At 52.7% G+C, this 21,572-nt stretch overlaps 1 protein-coding gene across 5 annotated transcripts in view; it reads right to left on the bottom strand.

Moving 5' to 3' along the window:
- Positions 1 to 7,769, bottom strand: part of SDK2 (sidekick cell adhesion molecule 2) — a 168,418-nt gene extending 160,649 nt beyond the window's left edge. For all 5 annotated transcript variants that reach the window (XM_038372211.2, XM_038372213.2, XM_038372212.2 and 2 more), the window contains exon 1: positions 6,911 to 7,769. In XM_038372211.2, coding sequence (XP_038228139.1) covers positions 6,911 to 6,989 — 79 coding nt within the window. In that variant the 5' untranslated portion in view covers positions 6,990 to 7,769. The remainder of the gene's footprint in view (positions 1 to 6,910) is intronic.
- Between the last annotated feature and the right edge of the window lie 13,803 nt (positions 7,770 to 21,572).

Raw genomic sequence — 21,572 nt, 5'->3', positions numbered from 1 at the left:
CCTCCCCCCAGGACCGGGTGGGAGACAAGTCCCCATGCAGGGTTCATCCTTAGATCAGCGAGAGGGGGTCCGGCAGGGCTCCCTGCTGAATGGTGTCAGATGAAAAAGTTGAAATTTGCAAACAAAATTCCGCTCCCCCTTCGCTCTCCCCCTCCACCCACAAAAATCTTTTTTAGTGACATTTTGAAACATCTGATATCTTGCCAGGTTCTACTGCCCTGCCTGGCTGCAGAGCCCTGGCTGTTTTCGACCAGGTCACAAGGCTTAGCGCTAGCAGTTCCTTTTGAGTCCTGGACAAAAGAAACTCTTGGGCCAGGAAAGGCTGGACAAACCAAGGATCTGACACCCCCAAGGTGAAAGCATTCCCTAGACGGGGAGAATAGGGGGTCCATTTGTTGCAGAGCATCAGCGTGCCCGGAGCTGTACAAACACAACGAGACAGAGGCCTTGCCCCAGGGAACTTGCCATCACAGCTTCAATCCTGCAATGGAGCCTGGCACACAGTAGGGCTCCGATCACGGGGTCAGGGCCTAAGTCAAACTTGGAGCAGCCACAGGAGGAAGAGCAAATGCAGCCTACGCCCTTGTCTAGCACAGTTGAGTAAAGCCAGGCAGGCAAGGGGGATGGGGTGCAGAGGCCTTCCGTCCAGCACCCCGCTTCTTCAGATCTGTGACTGATTAGCCGGTGCCGAGTGCTGCATTCTGCTGGGTAATTAGCGAGAGGCCCTAATCAATAAGTTATTTTTTGCCGTGGGTAATTAATAATTACATGGCACAGCCAGGCTATAATTAAACTTTCATTCCCTCTTCCCCAGGTGTCAGGGTGTCTTTTGTTTTAGTGGCGGCCGGTAATAAACTCTTCACTGGGAGCTGGGACGGCAGAATCAGCTGCCAGTGCCGGGAAGCACCTCTGGGGCAGCAGCGATCCCTCTTTCAGCATTGGTGTGGTTTCACTTTTTCCTTCTTTTCCTCCTTTGCTCTCGCTCCATCGATCCGTCTTTCTTCAGCCGGCTGAATCGACCGTGCGCACACAAAAGCACACTGCTCGCTTCGGCTCAATAGGAACGTGCGGGGGCCACCCCACCCCCCCCAGGCTTCCCACACTTGGGCTGGGGGAGCTTTTGGGAGCACTGGGGGGCTGAAAGTCCCTGATACAGGTTGCAGTTGACGCACCCATCTTTGCCCCCCAGCCCCAGAGCATAGGGTGGAGGCACACAAAGAGCAACTCGCTATGCTGCTCGGTTATTCTCTTCCACTGTCACACGCTCTCAAATAGAATTTGGCGCCCAGACACAGCCCCGAAGGGCAAAGCCCTCGGGTTTCTGGGAGAACGGGTATGGGCTCCCCCACACACCACACATGATCTGGAGGGAGGCGCTTCCTTGCAGGGCGAGAAGTTCTGTCTCCACGACTCGTGTTCTCTGCCCATCAGGGACCCAGTTGCTGTCAGCTACTCACCAAGACAACCCAGCTTGCTACACAGGTGGATACAAAGCAGCCATCCACTGGGAACAACAGTCAGCTGCTACCGAGCTGGGCTGGATTGGACCACAGCTCCACTTCACTCCATCCCCAGGGCCCACACCTGTGATTCACCCACACAGCTCACATGGGCAGCACCAAGACTGGGAGCCCCAGGAGACTGACTAAAGATGCTATGCTCAGCCCCGGGGGTCACAGTCAAGGTAAGGGAGTGCAGGCAGGCGAGATTCAGCCAGGCACTCCCCAGAAGGGTGACAGTGGACATACAAGAGGAGCCGGCCCGGCATGCCTGAGGAACATGGCACTTTGCCACCAGAGACAAGCCGAAGCCGGAACCCCAGCTCCAAACCCCTTCCGCTGTGTTTTGGGGCGGAGGAGGGGGAAAGGGCAGCTGCTCAGAGCAGAGCGTCCTGCATGGTTTTGGGCCCGAGTCGGTGGGGAAGAGCAGTTTCCAGTTCAGACGCGGCTGGCATCGCGCAGGGTTTGGCTCAGCCGCGAGCTGAAGAGACAGACTGAGACCTTGTAGGGTTTCTCCCACTTGGGACCAAACTCTCATGATGGCTTGCAGGGCTTTTTAGTGGCTTCATACCCCAACGCAGCCTTGACTTAGCTCCAACCTCAACCTCCCCTGGATCCTACACTGCCTCTCTTAGCCGTGCAGCGTGCCCTTGTTGGCTCCAGCAGGACTCCTCCCAGCAGACCCCACTGGAAATCTGTATGCACCTTGGAGCTGCAGTCGCAGTCTCTGGGGCCCAAAGCCACCTTGGGAGTCTGCTCCAGCAGGTTTCCCTCTCCCCTTCCTCCAGCTACACTCCCAGTGCATTGCCCTATGCTTCTTTGCCAGCCTCTGGGGCTAGTAAGGTCGCTTTCACCCCTGGCAGCACTCCACTGCTCCATGGATGCTGTGAGGTTACCCTGTGCTCACAGCACGAAGGAGATGGCAAGTAACAAGTCTTTGCATCGGGGTACCACTATGCCCAGATCTATGCCAAGATCCCTGTGCAAGCCCCAAGTAACCCAGCTCCAACCACCTGCTAGTAAAAATCCAACCAGGTCGCAAAGGGCCAGCGTCACAAGAAAGCCCTGCACAGAAAGGCCATTGCTTCAGATTCCATGAGCGCTCCCCCACGTGGCCACAGCTCCTCGGTCACAGCTCAATGACCCAGCAGCTGCCCTGGTTAAGCGGAGGTATTTTGGACCATTACCAAAAGATTTTTAAAATAAGGACTGCCTAAGCCTCACTGCCAAATTCTCTCCCATCCCTCCCCCAATTGTTCTATTTCCTGAAGCTCACACATATTTATAATAACCAGTCTCATGGAATTAAATATGAAAAGTTCAATTCATTAAACAATAGGTTTGTTGGTAAAGGGAGGGAAAAAACAACAAACAAGCAACCACCCATCACCACTTTTGACCCAGTCCCATTTAAACAAGGCAAAACTATGCACCTAAACCAAACTTCACAGTCCCTACCTACTGAGCGCTCCAGAGCCCTTAAAACAAACAGGAGGCAAGTTCCTAATGCCAGGAAATAGTTCCAAATGCAACGAACAAACGCAGCAGTGGGGAAATCTGAAAGACAGAGATTCAAAGACAAGGAGAAGAGAAACTCAGAGAGAGAGTGAATCAATCAAAGAGACCTTCACAGCTTCCGACACAGGGACTGCCTGTATAATATACTGCCAGTTTATATGTTATGTTCTGAACTTAATTACTGAGAAATTATAGCGCTGGTGCTAAGGAGAGGCAGTGGATGGGGAGTTTGAAGCCAGGGGCAGAGAGGGCTTTGGCTCCATTTGCTGCTGAAAATGATGGCTATAAATTTAGAGGGAGAGTATATTATATCCTGGAATACTGCTCGTCTCAGGGGAGGGGTTCAGAGGCCTCCTTACCTACCCCCATCCCCTTCTACAGGCCAGATCCAGTGCAAATGACCTCCCCTTGTCAGAGATTTCCCAACCTATCTGATCACAAGGTCTCTCTGCACACCCAGCCCCCATAACCTGGGGAAAGGAAGGATGCTTAGTATGGCTACAGAGCCATTTAGAGTCAAGCAGTAATACACGATCTCAGGCAAATCTGCTACATGGATCAACATGCTTTAACACACATGGGCATCCATGTACCTTCCATGGATGTACAACTGCATACAACAGACACCTTCCTCCTTTCTACCCCTCCCTCCTGCCTATCTAGCTCAAGTCCCACAAGCACACAGCTGCTGGCACAAGGGCCTTCTCCTGTGCAGCTCCCACCGCCTGGACTAGCTGTCCCATAGCATGCTCTGCCTATAGATTCTCCCTCTCATTCGAAGCCTGGGCTGAAATCACACCATTTCCCACTTGCACCTGCAGAGAGAGAGAGAAAGAGAGAGAGACTCCCTAACTCTGACTGGGATGCAGGCAGCCCAGAAGATGCCACACAAATCCAGCATGCCTAGGCAGGAGATGAGTCCCAGAGTTAGCAACTTTAAACCCTGGTTTCAGAGTAGCAGCCGTGTTAGTCTGTATTCGCAAAAAGAAAAGGAGTACTTGTGGCACCTTAGAGACTAACAAATTTATTAGAGCATAAGCTTTCGTGAGCTACTGCAACCTAACATGGCTGTTGAGCAAGGAGATTCTGTACTTCCTCAAAGTCCTCATTAATGAAAGGACAAAAGGGCTGTGGTTCTCTCTGGCAGCAAAAGCCCGTTTCCCTTCAGCCCGGCCTTCCCAGCATCTAGGGTCTGGCATTGCTCTGTGCTCATGAACTCACACTTGGAGAACCAGGCAACTATTTCTACAGCCCATTCAGATGACAGAGGCAGCTGAAAATAGGCTCCACAGCACATAAGCATCCTGAAGGCGATTAGCTTATCAGAGGGGCTCCCACTGCCCTGCAGTATTAGCTCACTGAGCGCTGCCTTGAATCCCCTTTAAACTGCAGCTCTAATTTACTTACATTACTGCAGCTCAACAGGGAGGGGAGAGCAGGGGGGACGGACAGCGTAGGACCACATCGTGCAGGCTAGCCTTTTAAGCATACAAGCGTGCAGCTTCTCAGCAGCCAGTGGCAAGCTCAAGCCCCCAAACTCTGAATGGGGCCTCTGGAAGCAAGGGGTGGAAACGCATTCCAGGGCTGCCACCCCGTCTAATCCCAGTATGCACAGATGGTTAGTCTTAGCAGAAGCCTCATAGCATGGACACAGGAATTCAAGAGCGTGAAATAGGATGCAACAAAGGCAGTTGCCATCCACCTACCCAGCAAGATTATGTAGCATTTTACTGCACAACCCACCTCCCCCATTATAGGCATTTATAGCTCTGCCTTCTCCCACCTGATGCCTCCCTTCTGCCCCTGCAGGGTTTCCCTTAAGATTCAGCCTGCCCAACTGTCTGCACCTGCCGGTGCCACAGTTTTAGCTCAGCCATGGCGAATGTTTCTCTCTGAACAAGACTCTGCTATCAGGAGCTGCCAGTTCTCACCAGACCTTGGAAGAAAAGAATAAAGTTGCGTTGTCGTGCCCCCCCCCCTTTCACCCCCTACCTAAGGAACTGTAATAAGCTTCCAGGGTTCAGTTGGCCACATTCTCCTGCCTCTTGAATGTAAATCTCTCCTGACTGTATTGTTATCTTGAAAGGTCTTGAGATAGGAAGAGAGAGAGAGAGAGAGGAGTAAGGTGCTTGGGAGAGATACACACAGTGTAAAGCTGTTCCTAGTCATTTAAAGCAGCTGTTTGGATAACTAACCAAATATTCAATCCCTTTCCAAAAGAGCTTCTGAAACTTTCCAAGCAGTGAGCTCTGGGGAGGGAGAGAGGCAACACCCTTCCTTAGTGCATGGCAAGGGACTTCTTCAGTTCCACGTCAGACAATCAAATATTCAAGGATGCCTTTTTCGAGTGGCTTTTTCTCCAAGCGTGTAGCCCCCTGGAACACACAACTTTCTGATTCCAGCCACCGGCACTGGCTCTTTTAAGACATCAGACCAGGAGCCTGCTTTTCAGGTCATGGCTGGTGTAAACAGGGCTTCGCAAATCAACACTTTTCTACAAATCCAGATCCACATCCCCGCAGTTGGGAAAAAGAAAACTAGCCCTACACTGTTCACTGATTTCACACAGTTCACCACTGCATGCGACTGGAACTAGATGTCAGGGTAGCATGCAGCCCTGGAAAACGGCCTGTGCACGTCTGCATGGCATGTAAGCAATCAACTAAGGAAGCCAGCCACGCGAGACAAGGTGTGGAAAAGTGTGCATGGGGCAGGGTTTCGTGCCCCCCAAAGCCATCATCATATGGACAAGCTTTGCCTTACTCCTGCTGCTACCGCTATTAACACGCCCAGCTGTAACCAGCTAGAAACCTTATCTTCAGGCAACAGATTGGAGGACCTAGGGAGATGGAGGTCACAGTTTACAGTACAAAGCCAGATTGTTTAAACCATTCAAGGCCAGCATTCATCAGAAACCATTCCCCCCCTTCCTCCCCCACATAATTACTCTCCAGCAGGTGACCTTAACTCCTAAATAACACCAAGATTTTGGTGGACAGAAGGAATAAGGAGAGAGAAATCACAGGTTTCACATGTTGCCCTATTCCGCTCTCTTGCTTCCTCTCAGCTGTCTGCAGGAGCCCAAGTACGCTCAATTCCGCCCTACACAATCAAACACACACTACTTTTGACCAGGCCCAAGAGAGCAAGCCCAGAGCCCAGGGCTGGGACACAACATCCTGTCTGGAAAGGGCTCCTTGGCTCAACCTTACAAATGCTGCGCTGGGTTTTCATTTTTTGAGGGTTAGTCACAACCTGGCTGGCTAGCTCCGAGGCAGGCAGAAAGATCTGTCTCCCCCACGCCACCCTGGCCTTTATATTCAAGTTGGGTTTTCCTGGTTTTTTGTTTTTTTTTTTTTTAAAGTCTCTCTTTTCTCTTTTCCAAATCTTTGTGGCTCCAGTCTCAAGACTCTGCAGCCCCCACACGTCTCCTTTCCCATCCCTCTGAGCTCTGGATGTTTACCCCCACTCTCCATCACACAGACACAACTTTCCATGGCCAGCTGCTCCTCCTCTCCAGCAGCCAGGCGAGGTTTCCGCCTCCCTCCAGAACCAGCGCAGAACATTGTTTAAAACAAGCACCGGGACCAGACGCTGCCTGGACAAGAAACTCAAATGCCTGGGGAAAGGGGTACGGGGAGGGGACACCCCCAGAGAGTCAATCAACACATAAAAGAGACACCTCCAGAGAGCGGCTGAGCACAGGGCGGGCTGCGTGTCTCTGGAGCTTTCGGTAGCATCAAAGTCAATCCATAATTAAAAATAACGAACCGTGCAAATCCGGGCTCCGGTTTCCGGCGCGCTCCCAGGCTGCTCCATGCCCAGTGGGGGCTGGTCTGGGAAGGGCCCCCCTCCCCACCCCACCCCTTCGGGTCGTGCCCCCTCCGCTTTACCTTGAGCCCCGGCGCCTGGGGTCCCCTGGAGAGCGAGGAGGATGCAGAGCAGGGGCTGCCAGACGCCGCCCCCTGCCATGGTCCGCGGGGGGACGGGAAGGGAACTTTCCCCGACTTTTATAATCCTTTCCTCAGTCCGCGCCGCCGGCTCGGGCTGCTCCTCCTGCCCGTGCAAAGTCTCGCTGGCTGCGGCAGGCGGGCAGACGCGCCCCGTGGCGCCCCGAAAAACAGCCGCCGACCCCCGGGGGAAGATCTTAGGGGAAATCGCCCATCCGCGCTGCCCTCGGCCCGCAGCCGGCGCCGCCCCAGCCGCCGGGCGAGAAAAGGCTCCGCTCCCAGCTCCAGAGGGGGGTCTGGACACGTAGCCCTGCCTTGACTTATCCGCACGAGGTGCCGCCCTGGACCGGGGCTCAGCACCGCGGGGATCTCCCCCACCCCGGTTGCTCCAACGGGGGAAGCACAAGGGTCCCCCCCGCTTCGCAGGGCGCCCCAAGATGGCAAAGCCCGGAGCGGGGGGAGCCCCCACCACTGACGCGCGGGGGTGGCGGCCGTTTTATCCACTCCTGGCCCAATCCGCGCTCCGCATCCAGCCAGAAAAGTTTTGGGGGACGGAAGGGGGGGGCTGGGATCCGATTGGGGGCGCTGCCCCTTGCCCCCCTCCTTAAGCCCGCCAGCGGAGCGACCCCCATGGCCGGTGGCTTCGGGCTTTTCCTCCTGCCACCCGCGCTCCCGGAGAGGCGCCCGAGGGAAGGGAGGCAAGTGGGGGAGGCGGGCGCGCTCCGCCTCTGCCTGCCGCCGCCGGGGGTGCGCTGCTGCCCGGCTCCCGCCTCTCCGGCTCGCTCGCCCGGCCCCTCGCTTCTCCGGCGGGCTGCCGCCGCTCCTTTCACGGAGCCCAAGATCTGGCAGCGGCAGAGCCGCGAGCAGTGGGGGCAGTCTCAGCCGGGGGAGGCGGGGGAGACCGAGAGGCGCACAGCGCTACCCGGTGGCCAGCCGGGGTGAGCGCTTGGGAAGAGACTAAGGGGCCACCAGCGCGGGGAGCTCAGAGGGTCCCGCGGGCGGCGCTGCCTCCTCCCGGCCGGGCTTCCCGTTCCGCCCCAGCCCGGCTGCAGCGCCCCGGGGCCTGCGCGCCCAGCCCTGGTGCACAGCGCAGGGCTGAACCTTGTCCCGCCCATGGGGCAGGGCTGATAGCCCCGACGTTTAAAAAGGCTACTGACCGCGCCTGTACAGGGGGAGTTTTATCAGTCGCTGGTGCGGCTCGGCCATTAAAGAAACCAGGCGAGCCAACCTGCCGCACTCCTAGAAACAGCCTCAGCAACAGGATGCAGGGATTATGCTTTGAGCCTGCGCTAGTTTGCGATAACTTCTGTCCTTTCTTTTCCGATCTTCTTCGGCGCGTGTGGAGAGTTGCTGGGCTTTTTATAAAAACCCCTGTACTTAAAAAAAAAAAAATTAAGATTCACAATCAGACGGTGGAACTCACTGCTACTAGATTGTTAAGGAAGCCATCTGAAAAGGATTTAAAAGAATTAGACACACGTGAGTTAATCGCTTCAAATACTCCAGTGACTCAGGTCCCAGTCTTGCAATGGGCTCCGTGGTCCCTCCACAGCAGGATTGTGGGCCTTTGTCTGTAAACCCAGCGACTAGCTTATTTCATGTTTGTACAGCTCTGTGCACAGTGGATGTGACTGTGACTTCCGGGCACTTCTGTATTATAAGTAAGTAGTAGTCCATTACCAACAATGGTGACAACATTGTCACAATTCTCATCTAGAACTATGGGAAGGACTCTGAAGTCCGAACCCTGATGCACAGAGTCAGCCGGATGGAGGGATTGGGAAGTCCCTGTCCGTGACGGTTGACGATGCAGCTCTGTGGCACCTTTCAGGTGCAGCTTGGAGATGATTTTGCTGATTGCACTAACCCTCTGATCTTATCAGAGGCCACCAGTGAGTCCTGTTCTGAGCCGTTTGCTTGACTTCTTTGAGATTGACCCCAGCCCACTGGAGACTTCTCTTTGAAGTGCTTATACAGATGGCCCTTCTTTCTTTTGCCTGCCTCAGGTCCCCATACCAGATCTTTTTTTGGGAGGCGGTGGTCTTCAATTCTGACTACACGCCTGGTCCACCTGAGTTGTGCTCTCAATAGCATTTCCTCCATGCTGGCAGTGTTTGCTCTTTCAAGGACCTTAATATTGGCCACTCTGTCCTGCCAGCAAATGTGCATTATTGAGCAGAGAAATGCATGTGAAATTGCTCAAGCTGTTTAATGTGATGACTATAAAGAGTCCATGTCTCAGAACCGTACAGGAGAGATGTCAGGACCACTGCGTTGTAGATCTTCAATTTGGTAGAGAGAGGAATGTTGTGTTGGTTAAGGACTTCTGCTGGGAGTCGGCCAAAGTAAAGTATGGGATACTGGACTAGACTCTCTCCTATGCAGACACTGGGTTCTGTAACCAGGGGATAGCCTCTGGACCAAGGGCAGTGAGGCATTGCAGAACGCCCTGCAGATGTGAATTGGGCACTCTTCCACCATGAGGTACTGTCTGCACGACGCTGCCCTGCCATCACAGTGTGGGGAAGAAAGCAGGCCAAGCCTGTGCGCTGCTGTAAAACTCTGGTCAAGCCAGAGAGTTGCCTGTTGACCCTGACCAGGAACGATGATCAAATGGACTAGAAGGCAGGTTGCAACAATGGACTCCAGAATTGATTTGCTGTGTTCGACTCTCTCTCACCCATGCTTCCACTCTGGCAGCGCTGATCACCCACGCATGGTAGTAGCACTCTTGTCCAGGAGTGTGTGAGCGGCTGTAGCAAAGGCCGTTGGGAAATGAACCGTGGTGTCACACTTCGGAACACAGGAATGGAATTCCTCCCCTGAATGCGAGAAAGCACCGTGAGATGTTCTCTGTCTGAGAATGGGGCATAGATAATAAATTAGTTTCATCTGTCGCAGTTCTCCAAGCAGACGTAACAGCAACGGCATCTCGTTGAAGGTCCAGTGGAGGGATGGGTGCCAGGACATACAGACAGGAGGTCAGGGTATATTTCAAAAAGCCACTAATACAAGCGAGTCTCCTGGCTTTGCATAGATCCCCCTGCCAGGGGCGAGAAGGAGAGCTACAGTAGACAAAAATGAGAGCTCAGGTGCTTGAGGGACCTCTGCATTGGTCTGGTCTGGCAATTGTTACGGTATTAAGGAAGGAGGATAGCCTAGTGGTTGGGGATACTGCTACGAGAGACCTGTGATCCGTTCCCTGCTCCGACCCAGACTTCTTGCATGATCTCAGGTGAGCCACCTAGTCTCTCTGTGCAATGGAGAGAAGGGCCGGGCCCTACCAAACAGGGGTATTATGAGAAGAAATACATTACAGATTGGGAAGGCTCAGCTGCTGGTGATGAAGGCCGTAGAAGACAGAACTTACCTGGGTTTCTCTCTGGGTGACCAAAGCGACAAATACAGAGGAGGGTGAAAGGAAAAGGGAGTAGCTTGGGGAGAAACTCAATACTTGGGAGGAATTTAGAAGATCAGATTGGGTTGGGAATGTAGTTGTAAGGCATTCTTTTAAATAAGTGTATTGCTGCTCTACACATGAAACAAGTGTGTGTATTTCTTATACGCACAGATATATGTGTGTGTGTGTGTGTGTGTGTGGTGTGTGTGTGTATTGGTATGCATACATAATACCGTATGTGTGGTGTGTCTGTGTGCGTATAGCACATGCAAGTGGATAACAGAGTGAGATTTCAGAGTAGCAGCCGTGTTAGTCTGTATTCGCAAAAGAAAAAGAGTACGTGTGGCACCTTAGAGACTAACAAATTATTTGAGCATAAGCTTTCGTGAGCTACAGCTCACTCATCGAATGCAGTTTGAGAGAGTTTATATTAAATAATTGGGGCCAAATTTCACGGGGAGGGGAAATGGTCACGTGTTGAAATGACATCACCAGTAATAATCTCACCCAATGACCCTCTCCATTGGCCCTGATTAACCTCTTTGTTGGCATTTCCAGCAGAGGATGGGGATTGACCCATCCCAGTAGATTGTAATCCTGCCTCACACTAGAGGGGGACATTGTAAGGGTAAATCGAGGCACGGTGCCCAAGGAGATGCACTCTTATTGGAGCGACTAGCACTTGGTTTGGGCCCTGATCCAGAAAATACTTTCCTACATGCCTAACTTTAAGCCTATGGATAGTCCCATAATGAGCTACACACCAAGAGAACCACAATCACAAGCCTTGGCAGGATTGGGGCCTTGTTCTGCAAAGAATAGGGACTCCTGTCTGCCAGGCTATAAATTCATTGCCTTCCCCCGACCACAAAGGTTATATTTATTTATAGCAATTAGTCTTGCCATGGAGTAAGCCAGTTATTACCTCCATCTATAGCTTCCATCACCATAGTGCCTGGAAAGCCTGGACAAGTTTTGGATTTCATAGCAAACATTTCCTCCAGCCTTCCTCCGAAGAGGGAGCCGGCGTTATCCTCAGAGACCCCTGGAGCACTACATTTCCTAATCAGAGAGGCTGGAATGATGTCGTCATCACCCGCAGTGTCAGGAAAGCCAGCCCTGCAGACAGTGGGGGCAGCTCACTAAAGCTAGGGATTCAGGAGCTGACCATCCCCTTTTGAAATTATCAGACAGGATCAAGTGACCATGATTAACCCCCCGCCCGTTTGGTTTCAGTTGATGTCTGGGTTTGGTGCTGGTGACTAAAGCGATGGGGCTACGCAGAACCAGACACAGGTGCATACATGCTACTGTGACTCCTGCTGATAGCAAAGTGAAGCCTCCTGCGATCAAAGAACACAGCAGCTATGGGGCCTGGAACTGGGCACAAGCCTCGCCCCCCTGTCCCACAGCTCACCAGCTGTACTGCTGCAGCCCAGGCCTTTACCACCTGAGCTAGAGGAGTAACTCCACTAGCAGTAGTAGGACTGTTATCCTCTAGCAGACCAGCCACTAGAGGAGGACATAAACACTCTGCTAAGCTCACTACACAAGCTTTCCTAGGTCATTCTGCATAAGCCTTTCCAGGATCAAGGCCTTGTTCTGTGAAGAACAGGAACTCCTGTCTCCAGGGCTCTAATCCTCTCTCAGTACAAGTATTGGGCTCACCCCAGAACTCTGGAACCGCACCTGCCCAGAATCTTCACCTTCCAGGCCAGGCGTTGGGGCCATTATATGTTTAATTAACCTTTGAACTGGAACGGTTTGGACACACAAACCAGCTCCGATCGATGCTGCGTGGCTGCGTCACCTGCCCTGGCATGGGAACTGCACTGGAAGAGGAAAAAGCAGGCGTCCAATGTGCTGGTCAAGAGGCGCAGGTAGTTTTGGAGTGTTCTGTAACTTTCTGTAGAGATCTTCCCCTGGGTGAATCCCACAGGAGGCCTCTGCGCCCAGCAGCAGCAGCTCTACAAGAGAGGGATCTGCGTACATTCCCCCGGTCCCAGAGGAGTATCTGGATCCTGCGCACAGGCTCTCCGGGGCTAATGGCTTGGCTGGAAATGTAAGATCTTAAACCGGGGGAAGGAAAGCAGCCGTCTCCCTAATGACCAGTTAGCTCTTGTGTAACCCATGTGGCATGTGGCAAGGGGCTGACTGTACGCTATTTGCAGGTTTCAAAGCTGTTATTTTGCTCCTTGCTTGAAGAGGGCGCATCAAAGACAAACCCAAAATACTTGGCTGGGTTTGAATTAAAACTTCTCCCAGAAACCGAGGCAAGTTACAGAAAAGATGAAGGGTTTATCTGAAATGGAAAAATCTTCTTCAACATGCCAGACACTCTGGGATTTGCCAGCCTGTGATACTGGAGGGCAACACAGCAACAGAAATGGATTTCCTTTCCCCACACCTGAACTCCCAATCTTTCTGCTTTGAATACATCCCATTGTGCCCCTGCTATTTAGAACAGTGGTTCTCAACCAGGGGTCTGCTGGGGGTACACAGAGGTCTTTTAGGAGGTACATCAACTCATCTAGATATTTGCCTAGTTTAACAACATAAAAGCACTAGCAAAGTCAAAACAAGCTGAAATTTAATATAGACAATGACTTGTTTATACTGCTCTATATACTATACACTGAAATATAAGTACTATAGTTATATTCCAGTGGATTTATTTTATAATTAGATGGTAAAAAGGAGAAAGTCAGTGATTTTTCAGTAACAGTGGCTGTGACACTTTTGTAATTTTGTGTCTGATTTTGTAAGCAAGTAGTTTTGAAGTAAGGTGAAACTTGGGGATATGCAAGACAAATCAGCCTCCTGAAAGGGGAACAGTCATCTGGAAAGGTTGAGAGCCACTGATTTAGAACACCAGCATTCCCCAGACAGCCTGGCTCCCTGACATTCATAGGGATTGTGGTATCATGTCAGGTGGAAGAGAGACCAGCATAGGACTCCGAGAAACATGCTTTATATCATCTGTGTGATCTTGGATGTATAAACAGAGGAATCTCGAGTAGCTGCAGGGAGGTTCTATTACCCCTGTATTTGGCACCGGTGCGACCGCTGCTGGAATCCTGTGTCCAGTTCTGCTGTCTGCAATTTACAAGGGATGTTGATAAATTGGAAAGGGCTCAGAGAGCAGCCACGAGAAAACCTGCCTTGCAGTGATAGACTTAAGGAGCTCAATCTATTTAGCTTAACAAGGAGGAAGTTAAGGAGTGGCTCGAAGTACCTATACAGGAACTAGAAATGTGACAACAGAGCTCTCCTCAAGCTGGCAGACAAAGGTCTAATGGGCTCCCCAGCTGGAAGTTGAAGCTAGACAAATTCAGACTAGAACATAGGCATATATTTAGAAGCGAGGGTAATTGACCATTGGAACAATTTCTCTGGGACATAGGTGGATTTTCCATCACTGGATATTTTTAAGGCCAGATTCTAGATCTGCTCTGGTTCAAGACAGAAGGAATTCAGAGAAATCCTATGGCTGGCATTAGAGGGGAGGTCAGACTAGATGATCATAGTGGTTCCTTCTGGCCTAAAAAAGTATTAATCCCTTGTTTCAGATTCCCCAGCTCACAAGGCCTGTCGTAGACCAAATGGCGCCCCCCTCCCATTTGTCAAACTTTTGAATTTCTTACAGCACCCCCAGCCTGGTGCCCTCCAGGCAGTCTCTTGAGTCACCTGCCCCTTAATCCAGCCCTGGCTGCTCCTTGGGGCCAACCTCTCCTTCCAGTTCAGGAGGGCTAGACACGACAATGACCAGACTCACGTGTGCTGCTGCTGTCTAGGCAGACAGGGGTTGTCCCCCATGTCATATTTTTTAATGGGATCATTCCAATTTCTGTGCCATTCCGTCTCCTGAAAGCCTAGCTTTGCAGAGCATTCACTGGGACTTCCCCTCCAAAAAAAAAAAAAAAAGAGATATTGCAAGGCCTGCAAAACTTGCATCCCAGCCTTGCGATGCGATGGTGTTGGGATGCGAGGGGACAACGCGGTCACCCGGCGCACCTTAGCAGCGCACTAGGAGGTCAGATGCAACCCCAGACGCTTCCTCGTTTGCTCAGTCCCCAAGGCTCTGCCTTACCGTTGCTTGCAGCCCTGTGCTGCACCGGAGAGCTGAATCAGGGTCCCAGACACGGCATTGATAACTCCACGCGGCTTAAATTGAGGGAAATTATCCTGCTAGAGCCCGTCACTCCATCAGCCTGGCTTTCCCAGGCATGGGCACCCCCCACTTGCTCTCATTATGGTCACCATGAAATTAAACAGCGGGGGCACGTCTGGGGAGGGAAAAGGGACATAATTATACTTTGTCCTACACAAAGAAAGCAGCAGCTCATGACCCAGGTTTGGAAAAGTGCCTTTTGAAGGAAGCCCTAGAACGATACATTAAGGCCCTTTGCAGAGAACACTTTAACCTTGGAGCCCCAGGAGGCAAAAATCAAGCTCTGCTAAGATAAAACCAAATACACGCTTCGGTTTTATTTATTTATTTAGTCTTTCATTCAGCCTCTAGTTTCAAATAGAACAGGAGCTGGAACAACTTGTTCAGAGATGAACTGTATGCATGCACTAGCCTGCAGTTCATCGAGGCTCCAAACAGGGAAAGGTTTGGAAGCTATTGCCTGGCGCTAAGGTAGGGTAGGGTGCGTGGGGGAGTCAATAGATGCGAAATCTAAAATCCGTTCTCTCCGGCTCTCTCGCTCCCATGATGTGCTCTTGTGAAGCAATATTGAGCGTTACCGAGGGAGGGTTATTCTCTAGACGACGGCTGTTCCAGCTCTCCTATAGAAAGGCTGTGGTTAGCGGGTTTTTCATTGCACTGCTGCAGGGTGAAGCCCTCCAGCCACAATCAGGGGAAAGGCACCCGGGAAAAAAGACTCAGCTCATTTCCCAGCTCTGGCAGAGACTCCCAGTGTGACCTTGGGCAAATCACCCCAACTCTCAGGGCCTCAGCTCCACCCAGCTGTAAAAGGGGGAGAAGAAATCCAGTATCGCCGATCCCAAGGGTTCAGAAATCAGACGACGCCTCCAAAATCATGAGATGTTGAAAATATAAACAGTGTGGTTTTCTTTCCTTTGTTGTCTGGTTTGACCCTAAATGTGGGACCTGGTTCTGAGATCGTCCTCACAATCATGAGGGTGAGAAACTTACTTTTAAAAGAACACAATCTAAGATTCCAACCCCCACCCCCAAAGTCACAAGACTCTGGAGCTGGAGCTCAAAGAAATACAACAAATATCACAAGACAAGATAAATGACACAAACTGGCAACTTGTCTGTTTCATCTGAGAGCTCTCTGGGGGAGGGGCCATCTCCCCCTGTGTCCATGCAGCACCCAGCGCAATGGGGCCCTGATCTCACTTGAGGTCTCTAGATGCTACTACAATACAAATAATCAGATGAACCAAAACCCATGCTGATGCACATCGCACGGGGATCAGTTTCCCCAGCATGGAAGGGTGAAAGGTGGAGTGGACGCTTCTGGGATTAGAACCTGCGGTGTCCCTCACACTACAGGAGGGACTAGATTCTGTTGTGGTGAATGCAGAGGCATCCACTGAGGCTGCTGGAAACAGACGGACCCAGTGGCTCTCTCCAGCTCCCAGGCTGATGAACACAGCCTGGACTGCCCAGCGTGACTGCCCGTGGGCCCTGTCTTGGACCAAGCAGTCCTGCCGCTTTGGGGAGTCTGCCACAAGCAGTCACCCCACCCCACAGCCTTCTCCTCATGCCACTAACTGGTTTGGAGAACCTAGTTGTCAGTGTTCTATTTGAAGGGTCAGCCCCTTGAAAACCCATTTATTTGCCATTTTCCTCTGGCCCCACCCCTGAACGTTCTGGGAGTCATGAGCCAGTTTTCATTTTTTGGCTTCCTGCCAGCCACAGGCCTGAGCTACACCTGGGATTGGACACTCCAGCCCATGCACCTTTTGGATAATTCCTGAATTTCGGAATGGCGAAGGAAAGGAAAGAAACAGCCAGCCCAGCAGCCACTCCCAAGATTCCCCCCACCCCCGGGAACAGGCGCATGTACCCATTTGGGAACGATGGTGGCCATACTCTGAATTTCCTCTGACTGCATCGTTGCTCCTCCAAAGGGGACCCTCTAAACTAATTGTCCCAAAACAGAGGCTTATGCTAAATAATTGAGGGCTTAAAAGAAAACCAAATAAAGAAAACACAGAGAGGGAGAAAGAGAGAGAGAAGAACAACATGTTTTTAAATATCTTCTTTGGATACCAAGTTAAAGGCCAATTTCCTTTCCCTGGTCCAGAACTGCCCACCCCAGACAGATGCCCTGAAAGCTTCGGTGCCAATTAAGATCTACCTTCCACCCTGAAACGAGATTGATCCACGAGTAACTGAATTCTGCAGCCATCAGTGCCAGGCACAGGGGAGCTCAGCGGTTTAATCTTTCTCCAATAGCTAGAGCTAACAAGCTGGGGGGGGGGGGAAGAGAAACTACTTCAAGCCCACAGGATTATTCCTGGATCACCTGCTGGGGCAGGAGGTCACAGGAAGCAGTCTGTTAATGATTACAGCCCCACGGGGCATCATTTCAGAGGGCACTGGCTAGGGTCAGGCTGGCTCCTGGTCTCATCTCTAATAAGCAGGGCTGACAACAGGTGCTGGTTCAATACACATGCACTGTTTGTCTCATATCCCCCACTAGTGGCAGATCCTCAACGAGGATAACAGCCGACTGCTGCTGCCAGCCACTGGAGACATTCCTTTCGCTCAGGTGTTTAGGTGACTGTGCTAAAGGAGAGAGGTTTCAAACTCTGCCGATGACCCCCACGGGTGGTTATCACACCAGCAGCGTGCATGGTGCTGCACAGGACAGGAGCCGTGACGCAGATGGTACAGGAGACTTGATGCACTGAGAAACCCCGGGGAAGGAGCATCATTAAACAAGCAAAAGTGAGTGATCAGTTCCCTTCCCGGAGCATCAGAAAATTCAAAACCTGGAGGGACAACCAGATCCTGCAGCCCAGCCTCCCGTGTATCAGACCTTCCGCTGCCCTTACGCACTAAACCCAACAGCTGGAAGGAGACCAAGGTCTTGCAGCCCTGAGGAAACTGACCAGGCAGAGAACAGGCGGGGCTGAAGCTCACTAATGGACAAGGCCATGAAAATCGATTAAGTGAGATGAACCAGCCCCCAACCTGGGTCTCATGCAAGAGAGAAAGGTGACCTCTGCCCCCTCCCAAAGGCTACTGCCAGTCTGACCTGGGGGAAAAAATCCTTCCTGATCCCACACACGACAATCAGCTAGATCCTGGCATGGAACAAGAACCAACCAGCCAAGCACCAGAGAAAGAGAGAAAGCTCCGGTGCCACCTCCGAGCCCTGGGCCATCCCACGCACTGTGTCCCATCTCTGATGTATCAGTGAAGAGGAAAGTCTAGGAGAGACATGCATGAGGCAGAGAGGTGGCTTGGGACAGCAGGGTGGGGAGAACTGCCAGGCACAAGGGACAGTATGGGAAGCAGGCACAGACCTGAGCTGGGCACAGCATCTGGCTTTATAGGCCGTGCCCCCACCAGCAGAGATAGGAATCCGCCCTGCATTAGTAATGCTGCAAGAAAGGCCATGGCCAGGGAATTGTCTGGCCCATCTTCAGGGGTGCCTTTGAATCTGGGGCAGAGGCCTCCATAATTGGGAGCCCAACATGAGACATGTGGGGGCTGATTTCAGAGGGGCTGAGCCCTGGCAATGACTTCAGCTGGGTGTCGAGAGCATCCGTGCTTCCGGCAAGCTGGAGGTCCCCAGACAAGTGCCACTCAAGAACCCTGGCCTGATGGCTTGGCATTCTGCACCACCTGGTCCTGAACGCCCCAGGGCAGAAGCCACCCCAGCCCTACAGTCCTCCAGAGCTCGGACAGGCAATGGGTGTGTCCCCCATGGTGGGATGTAGGGAAGAAATGAGGGGCAGCGAGGCTAATGCGCCAGATCTCCTGGGGGCCCGGGCTGAGAGCAAGCAGCTAGACCTGGGCGTGGAGCTTCCAGGAACCTAGAACTTCCCCCCGATGCGATATAACAAGGAGATCTGGACACAGCATCCACTGCATCTATCAGGGCTGCTCCTTCGCCTTCCCCAGGTACTTGGGGGCGCCAGGGCTCCCGCCAATAGCTTGCAAAAGGCAACAGGCCATGTCTAACAATAGAGCTATCGATTCCCATTTCTGGCTCTGATCAAGATTTATTTATTATCCCTCCAGGTCAGCAGCAACCTTGGACTTGCCTCATTCGATAGCCCCTGGCAGGCCGATAGATCTCCTCGCTGACCTTTGCGCCCGTCAATAGCTGCTTATTGTTCAGCTCTTTCAATGTCAATGCATAGTCAGCCGAGGAGCAGGGAGACACGCATGCGCGCGCTAGCCCGATCCCTTCCTCAACAGAGGCTTGGCCCTGGAGGCCACGGTTTAAAACAATGATGCTCTTGGCAAGCAGGGAGTAATAAGCATGAAACTCAGAAAATGACTGAACTACGGCAGCAAAGACACTCGCAGCTCTTATGGGCACTGCTCGAGAGGACGCACCTGCACCCACGGCGACGCAACAGAACACAGGGTGGAGAGGAGGCATTTTGCGGGCTCCCTGTTGGTGGAACAGACCCTCCAGCAGGTGCAAGATCTCAATAAAACCAAACCTGCCTCCAGGCCTTTCAGAACAAGCTCCCTGGCATGGGAAGGAAGCTGGGAGCTAACATGCTGTGTGCCAGTGGCTGGGAAGTTAGGAGCGATCCAAGGGGACAATCGATTTTTCAGGCACACAAACCAAAACACATTCGAGTAGGCGGTACAGAGCCCACCATGGGCTGAACACCGTCCCGGCAGCCTGCAAGGGGCTCTGAGAGGAACTGATTGCAAGGAAAAAGAATACCAGACATTAATCCACCCAGTGATCCCCTCCCTGGGGAAGCAGGCAACAATAAGAGCATTTGCTACCGAACACACCCACCGTCCTCCCCCGAGTGCATTAGGCCCAGCCCTCCCCAAGGTCTGCTCTGCATCTCAGCGAGAAACACCCCACGCGGCCCCACAGGCTAAGCGAAGGCAGGGGGGCGCTCTCAGCTAGACCTTGGTGACGCAGACCAAGCGGGACGCACCCGGCTCGGGGCAATGGGGCTGGGCGTCCCGGAGGCCCCATGTGACCCTGGGACTGCTGTTCTCTCCTGGGAGTAGAGCCGCCTGGCTCCACAGGGTCTTTGACAATCACTGAGGTGGGCCGGTCTCCAAAGAGTTTTGCCACCAAAGGGAAGGGCAGGCTGGCTCCCTCACGCCTGGGACTCAAATACACCCCGAGTGCAAGTCAGTCACCTTGGGAAGAGACCAGATGGCACCGGAAGAGTCACACGGGCATACAAGCTCTCCCCCACCCCAAGCCGTGCCATCAGTAACTCAGCAGAGCTTTCAGGGCCAAAGCGTGCGCACCCCCAGCGAAGGGCGCTCGATAGACAGCCAGGCCCCAATCCTATGTGGGCAGCCCCTGTCCCCAAGCAGAGCCCCCCGACTGTACCAGAGTCCATCTGAGCAGAGCGGGACTTATAAAAACACAAGAGCGGCCACACTGGGTCAGACCAATGGCCCATCTAGTCCAGTATCCTGGCTTCTGACAGTGGCCAGTACCAGAGATTCAGAGGGAGTGGACAGAACAGGGCAATTATAGAGCAACCCATCGGTCTTCCCCTCCCAGCTTCTGGAAGTCAGAAGTTAGGGTCTCCCCAAGCATGGGGTTGCGGCCCTGGCCATCTTGGCTAAGAGCCATCGATAGACGTATCCTCCATGAACTGACCCGTTCCTCTTTGAACCTGGTTAAAGTTTTGACCAAGTGCCGCTGTCTGCCCTCTCTCCTTGCTCAGGGGTAGGAGAGATTACACTTCAGCGTTCGAGATTAAGTATCAGCAGATCTGCCTCTCCGTCATCCTGCCCTGCTCCGTGCGGCACATAGGCGAGCTTTGGGTTGTGTTCACCTATTGCTGTTGCCTAGAGGCCAATGCCAACCATGTGAAACCGGGTGGCGAAACCGGGCGGGGCAGCTCCAAACCGGACCACCGGGGGGAGCTATTCACTGGGGCTCCCTGGTGGGGGTGCACACGAAGGGGTGAGGGCAGCTAAAGCTGGCATGGGAACAACGAGAGAACGGGGGGATTCCTGGGGCTAGTGAGGGGAGGGAGGTGACTAGGCCATTAAATGGCACTGAAGGGGCAGGGGGAGCCCGTTTCAAGGGGCGCAGGGATACGGAGGCTGCAGGAGAAGCGGCTGCTTCAGTCAAAATTCTGATCAGCTTCCCAGGTGGCTGCTGGCAGGTCCGGCAGGGCCCCGGGCTGCAGGAAGGAGCCCCAGTTAGCACGGCAGCCCCGCATCCCTGGGGGAAAGAGGGTTTGGAAAGTACATGGAGCCCAGCGGGGGAAAGTGCTGGAGACGCGGAAGGCCTCATCTCTCGGGGCAGAAGTCTGTTCTCACTCCCGTCAGCCTCCAGTGTCTTTCCAGTAGGGGGCTCGGAGTCAGAAATCCTCCTTTGGAACATGGGCTCTCACGTGCCCTCGCTCGTACAACAACCTAAAGCGGCAGCTGCAGGATTACGAGCAGGGCCGATTTGTTATTATTATAAAAATACTTTTTGAACCCAGCACAAATTCTTCCAGATTCTGGCAAAAAATTCCTCCCAGCAGCTCCAAAAATCACAGACCCCCCTTGGCCTTCTCCTACCTGCCCCTGGAGACCAGTGTCTCCTTATTATGCTTGGAGGAAAAACCACCACCTCAGAATCAACCCCCAAGGCAAGCTGGGGTATCTCTTTGTTACTTGAACAATGGAAGAGTGACCCCTGGGGTAGTGACCTCTCTGCCCACCTGCTTGTGGCTCAGATGTCTCCCCTAAAGTTCTCTTCAGCCAACCCCAAGCATTCCACAATTCACAGTCCAGCCCCCAAAATTCCCAGCCTGGCATATTTCACTTGTTTCTGAGCTGTGTGCAAGCTTTTCTCTGCAATCACCAGGGCTGGAGAATTTGTTTTCCTTTTTTAAATAATGAAACTGAGATTCTCCCTTAATCTCAGGAGCTCGGGTTTTAAAAGAAGCCATCAACAAATATCACCACAGCCGGCAACCCCGAGCTTTGCCCAGCTACCGCCTCAGAGACCAACGCTCGGCTTTCTTCGAGCCAACCCCTGCAGCTGGATTTGTGGC

The sequence above is a fragment of the Dermochelys coriacea genome, chromosome 14 (genome assembly GCF_009764565.3).
Source record: "Dermochelys coriacea isolate rDerCor1 chromosome 14, rDerCor1.pri.v4, whole genome shotgun sequence".
Taxonomy (NCBI): domain Eukaryota; kingdom Metazoa; phylum Chordata; order Testudines; family Dermochelyidae; genus Dermochelys; species Dermochelys coriacea.
This window is presented reverse-complemented; position numbering and strand designations above follow the sequence as displayed.